Genomic DNA, 5,968 nt, shown 5'->3' with positions numbered 1-5,968 from the left:
GATGCCGCCACGTGCCGCCCACGCGTTTCCGCTGCGCAGGACCTTAAAGCTCGTGCACGTGGCCCCCTAGGGCCAGAACGTGGTTGGTGCGAATCTGAATTTGCGTGTGATGCCCACAGCCTTGATCTTAACTTGCTGGGAAAGTGGGAGCTGTTGCAGTCAGCTAGTGTGGTCTTTACTTTGCAATGTCTGCCTATGGTACCCAGTGACCAGTCCCCACACTTACTAGTCTCCGGTCTGATATATCCTGTCAGTTCTAGACTTACAGTCTCCTAGAGACCTGGGCTTCTAAGTGAGGTGCTTCGATACATATTTAACCTGAGGGGGGAAAATATATACCTTTGCCTCCACTTGGGTATTTATTGATATGATTTCTATGATATTGATATGACTCCTATGCCATCAGATGCTGAATGCCTCAGAATCAGTGTTTAAAAAAAAAAAAAGAGGTATACGCTTACCATTTTTCTAAAATAATAATGAATTCTCAGAAGTAATATATCCCACTCCTGAATAAAGCTATTGAGGTACACAGTATTTGGAAACTGCACTAAAAGTCACCTTGTTTATATGTCTTTTTCACATTATATCAACTTTCAGAGAGCTGCCATGATCTCCCCGAGCTCCAACCTAAGTTAACTTGCATAACATTTTTAATACCTAACTTTATTATGTATATTTTGCTGGCACGTACATGTGCACCACATGTGTGCAGTACCTGTAGAGGCCAGAAGTGGGTGTTGGATTCCCTAGAATTTGAGTACCAGCTGTGACCTACTTACTCTTGTGGTCGTGGGAACCAAACCCAGTTCCTCTGCAAGAGCAGCCAGTGCTTTTAACCACACTGAGCCAGCCACCTTTCCAAACGGTTGTATGACTATTTATTTATAAAGCTTCTTCTTCAGCCAGATTTGAATTCTCAAATGAACATTCACCACCCATCACTTCTACCTCCCGTTGGCTGCTCCTCACACTCATTTCTAAGATTTGCCTAAAATCGCTAGGAAGTGAGTCCAAGGAAGTCTACAAGGCATTTGCAGCATATTGCCATAGTATTTACAGTTACACTGATATTAAAAAAGAGAGGAAACACTAGCCCCCATCCTGGGCAGCAAGCAATCCTCATTCCCTGATGACTGGCCAGGAGCCATCCATGATACCTAGTGCTTTACAGAGACTTCACATTTGCTCTGCAGCCACAGGTGCTTAGAGAGTAACACAAGGGTTCCGAGTTCGTTATAAACGTTTTAATTTGCTCTTCAAATGGTTATAACTGCTTTTAAGTACTGATGTCCACGAAAGGGGACGAGTTTAGTCCTTGATCAAAACAACAAAACCACACAAGCACAAAGAAGTGGGAAGAGGCTCACTTTAAAAAATTTTCCACTGTTACATTATTGCTATGAAGCTTTCAGTCTGGTTTTCCTTCCAAATGCTTTTCTCTCTGTTTTCAGAGGCAGATGCTTTCTTTGGACAGCTCGAGTAGCTGATGGTCTTATGTTTATACTTTCAAAGCAGTTCATGCTTCTACTTCATTCATAGATTCTCCGAGGCTCCTGAAGCACCACACCGCCCTCTGTCATGGCATTCTGTAGACACTTTATCTGGTTTGAAGATCAGAGAGGAAAAAAAAAAAAGGAAAACACTGTTAACCTTCAGAAAACCTGAAACATGTTTACCTTCCAAGAGACAAAGATATGATTGATTCATCTTGTTGACCTCCCAGCCTGCACTGGTTTTTCTCTGGTGATCTTAGGAACATAAGAAAAAGGAAATGGAGAGCTATCAGTGATCAGCATCTTCAACTACACAGGCCGATGCCAGCGTTAACATAAGGAAGTGCAGTGCTAACATCCTAGACTCCAGGGACTCCGTCATCTAGCATTTTAAACTTGCAATACTTACTGACCTCAGTTTGTGTAGAGAGTGGGAGCATTAGCTCCTGTGGACTTGCAAAAATCAAGTGCTGTCACAGTACCCAGCCACAGGCCTAACATGTGGAATATCCTCAGAAAACAATGTAAGTGTATCTAATACCAAGAACTAATAAAATGTCCTCTATTGTCTCTGTATGTTGCTAGAGACTACACATGCTAGGCAATGCTCTCAGGCTGCATCCCCAGTTCTGAACCGTGTGTGTCTGTGTCTGTATGTCTGTGTGTGTGCACACATGCTATGAATGGAACACAAGGCATCCAGCATGCTAGGCAAGGCACTGACTTACAGCCCTAGTCCCCACTTTTCCTTTTAAAATTTTGAGACAGGGTCTTACTAAGTTATTCAAGCCTTGAACTTGAGATTCTTCTGCCTCAAACCCTCGACAGCTGGAATTATAGACCTGTGTCACCAACAACCAACTTACCACCTTCCCCCCCACCCCACCCCCACCCCTCCGAGAAAGGGTCTCACTATATCCCTGACTAGATGGAACTTGCTTTGTAGACCTGGCCCTGAACTCAAGTGCTCCATCTCTCTCTGCTTCTACCACACCAGGCCAAATTTTTATCTTTTTGGTTTGTTTGTTTTTCTAGACAGGGTTTCTCTGTGTAGTCATAGCTATGCTGGAACTCACTCTGTAGACCAGGCTGGCCTCAAACTCAGTGATCCGCCTGCCTCTGCCTCTCGAGTGCTGGGATCAAAGGTGTGTGCCACCACCAACTCCCCAAATTTTTATCTTTTAGGTAAATATACAGAAATAAAAATACCGAGTCTGAGGATGCCTCCCAAGGGGTTGGTTGGTAGACCATGAAGTTGATTCCTGCTTCTAAGCAGCGCTGTGCCAACACACGTCCTATGCTCTCACAAGCCACCACGTTTCTGGTATTATAAAGGTGTTTTTTAATAGCCCATTCACGAGTAGATGCTGAAACCACCACCTGGCCTTTTTGGTGCTCAACCAGTGCTTCTATGTGATGCTGAGTCTTTATAACTCGCAACCTAAATGGGATGAAAAGAAAACTGTCAAACTATTTATCAAAAAGTTCAGTTACTTCAGGTGAATAAACGCCTATGTGTTTCTCAAGAGTGTAGTGACTAGGCTGTTAAGACAGATCAGTGGGGGCTGGAGAGATGGCTCCAGGGTTAAGAGCACTGGCTGCTTCCAAAGGTCCAGAGTTCAATTACCAGCAACTATATGGTAGCTCACAACCATCTACAATGAGATCTGGTGCCCTCTTCTGGCCTGCAGGCATACATGCTGTCAGAACACTGTGTACATAATAAATAAATCTTTTTTTAAAAAAAAGATCGCTCAGTGAGTAAAGGTTCTTCCTTCCAAGACTGGCCACCTACATTCAATCCCCAGGACTTACAAGCCAGAATGTGATGTAGGAGTGTGTGGCGTATGCAAAGACCTATGAGTATGCACACACCAACAATAAACTGAAAAAAGAAAAATCCCACTCTAACAAATACCGAGGAAACATCCCACCTCCATACTGTAGCACTGCAGTAATAACCTAATGCTCTGGCTCTAAGGTCACATACGAACATGTCTGAATCCTAGCTCTGGCATTTACTCATCATATCTCCCTCTGTTTGAATTCCCCAGTCTCTGTAAAGTCGAGAAAATTATTACACCTGCTTCATAATGTAGTTTACATAACTAAATGAAAAAAATACATAAATTCAAAGCAACTAGCATAGTTCCTGGTAAACACAATGTTTTCAATAAACAGCCATCTTGGGACTGGGGAGTGCAGTCCAGAGGGAGAGCACTTGCTTTGGGTGCTGAAGGTCCTGGTCTAACCCTCACAGTTCTCCCAAAATAAAGTTTAACACTGATTTTTATGTGTATGAGTGTTTTGCCTACATGTACGTCTGTTGTTACAGACTGGAGTTACAGCCAGTTGTGGGTGCTGGGAACCGAACCAGGGTCCTCTGCAAGCTCAGTAAGTGCCTTTTAACCAATGAGCTCCAGCCTCCACAATTCAGAAGTTTTTAAAGAAAGTACCTCATTTCTATGAAGTCTTGTAACTGCCCTTCCGATTATTGCCCACCTTAAAAACTAAGGCTCGGGGCTGGAGAGATGGCTCAGAGGTTAAGAGCACTGGTTGCTCTTCCAGGGGTCCTGAGTTCAATTCCCAGCAACCACATGGTGGCTCACAACCATCTGTAATGAGATCTGGTGCCCTCTTCTGGTACACAGGCAGAATACTGTATACATAATAAATAAATCTTTAAAAAAAAAAAAAAAAAAAAAAAAAAAAAAAAAAAAAAAAAAAAAACTAAGGCTCAGACTTTATTCTCTATTATTTACCCTAATCCGTAAACTAATAACCTAATTCTACTTACTACTCTGTTTTCATCACACTTCACTCACCCTTTTATTTACCAAACTCCAGGTACACAGGTCTGGAGGTTCCTCACAGACACTAAACTCAATCCCAGCCTAGCAGCCTCCTCTACTAGAATGTCCTTTATGGCCGATGATTAATCGTCTTCCTGTTCTTTAGGATCTCAGCTTTTTTGTTTGCTTTTGCCTTTTCAAGACAAGGTTTCTCTGTGTAGCTTTGGTGCCTGTCCTGGAACTCACTCTGTAGACCAGTCTGGCCTCTAACTCACAGAAATCTGCCTGCCTCTGCCTCCTAAGTGCTGGGACTAAAGGTGTGCGCCACCGCTGCCCGGCTAGATCTCAGCTTTTTGACATGTCACCTCTTCAGAGGCGTCAATACATAGTCTCTTGTTATCTTTAAAAGTTTTCTTCAGGACAACTATTAGTTGCTTGCTCCATGGTCGCTCTACTCACGTCCTCTTCCTGACACAACCCCGGGCTTATCGGGCAGGGTCGGTCAATCAAGGAATTAGGAAAATGACGTGTGAGGTGCTATGCACAGCTTTAATTACCTGTGCCAGAACTCACGGCTGGGCCACACTGTAGCCCAGCCCCGTTCTTTCCTGGCTACACCTAAGAGCTCCAGATTCCGAGGGTTCCGGTTGATGAACTCTGGGGCCACAGCCTCGTTTGCCTTCGTCTCCACTTCGTGCCGAATCGCGGGCGTGGAACTGGTCGAGAGGGCTGCGAACCCACACTCTAGGGAATGAAAACGACCCCATGGATGTTTAAAATGACTAATGCGGGCACGAGCGGGGCATGCTCTGACCATTCCCATCACAAGGCCCAGAAGCGGGGAGAAACGGCCGTCTGCCCACAGGTGATCACCACAGACCCACAACCTTCCACGGTCACCCCGGGGCGGTTAGTGCGTTCACTTTCCCACATGGAACCCGGCGGGGACGAAACCGGATTTGCAAATTCCCATATAGTGTGCACAGAGCGCAGGCAACGGAGTGGGGCGAGATTAGTTACCCAGGCTCCTGCAAACAGACAGGCATTTCCAGAACCGCGGCTGAAGCGCCATCGCTGACGGGACGTCGGCAAAGCCTCCCAGTGCCCTGGCCTGCCTTTGCTCACCGCTGTCCGAGCGAAGGACTAGCGGCCCGCAGCCATATTAACTGAGGGAAAAGCTACAGGTGCCAGCAGGTCCTTGGTGTCTCCGTGACCCGGAACTAACAAGCTCCCTAGTCCTGAGTGGCCGAGCGAGCGGTCAGTTATCTCTAGTCCGCCAATCACCGGTGACGTCGAGGCGAGGGGCGTCCCCCCCAGGCTGAGGTTTTGTCGGGGCTGGTCGCAGAGCTGCCGACCACTGGGGGGCGCACCCGCCTTGAGCTCTGCAGAGGAGCGCGGGGTGCACGGTTTTCTCGTTGAGCCTGGATTGAGTCTCAGCTGATTCGCCGTGTGCTTCCTGACACCTAAATATGAGAGCTCAAAGACGAGAGGCGCTCAGGCTCCCACCTGAACCCAGGAAGGGGGTCCGTTTGCTCCCCCCCCAATTCCACTCCAACTCAACCCTACCCACTTCCCTAGAAAGCACTAGAATGTGCAAACGCGCATGCGCAACCCGCGGCCACTCTCGCGCCTTTCTTATCCAGCTTCTAATTGGACAAAAATCGTAGGACCCTCCACTTC

At 46.4% G+C, this 5,968-nt stretch overlaps 1 protein-coding gene across 3 annotated transcripts; it reads right to left on the bottom strand.

Annotated features, from left to right (window-relative positions):
• Positions 1 to 1,225: 1,225 nt before the first annotated feature.
• Mrpl18 (mitochondrial ribosomal protein L18) lies at positions 1,226 to 5,878 on the bottom strand. Of its 3 annotated transcripts, none has more exons than XM_059272838.1 (4): positions 5,309 to 5,878; positions 4,846 to 5,032; positions 2,855 to 2,937; positions 1,226 to 1,604 (listed from the first exon to the last, which is right to left on the bottom strand). In XM_059272838.1, the coding sequence occupies exons 1-4, from the start codon at positions 5,358 to 5,360 to the stop codon at positions 1,537 to 1,539; spliced, it is 390 nt and encodes a 129-aa protein (XP_059128821.1). In that variant the 5' UTR covers positions 5,361 to 5,878; the 3' UTR covers positions 1,226 to 1,536. The 3 variants fall into 3 exon arrangements, with proteins under 3 accessions (XP_059128821.1, XP_059128820.1, XP_059128819.1); XM_059272837.1 differs by having other exon boundaries at positions 2,706 to 2,937; positions 5,309 to 5,866; XM_059272836.1 differs by lacking the exon at positions 5,309 to 5,878 and having other exon boundaries at positions 2,706 to 2,937; positions 4,846 to 5,208.
• Positions 5,879 to 5,968: the final 90 nt, after the last annotated feature.

Source organism: Peromyscus eremicus, chromosome 8b (assembly GCF_949786415.1).
Source record: "Peromyscus eremicus chromosome 8b, PerEre_H2_v1, whole genome shotgun sequence".
Taxonomy (NCBI): domain Eukaryota; kingdom Metazoa; phylum Chordata; class Mammalia; order Rodentia; family Cricetidae; genus Peromyscus; species Peromyscus eremicus.
Note: the sequence above shows the minus strand (reverse complement) of the source record. Positions and strands in the feature narration are given on the sequence as shown.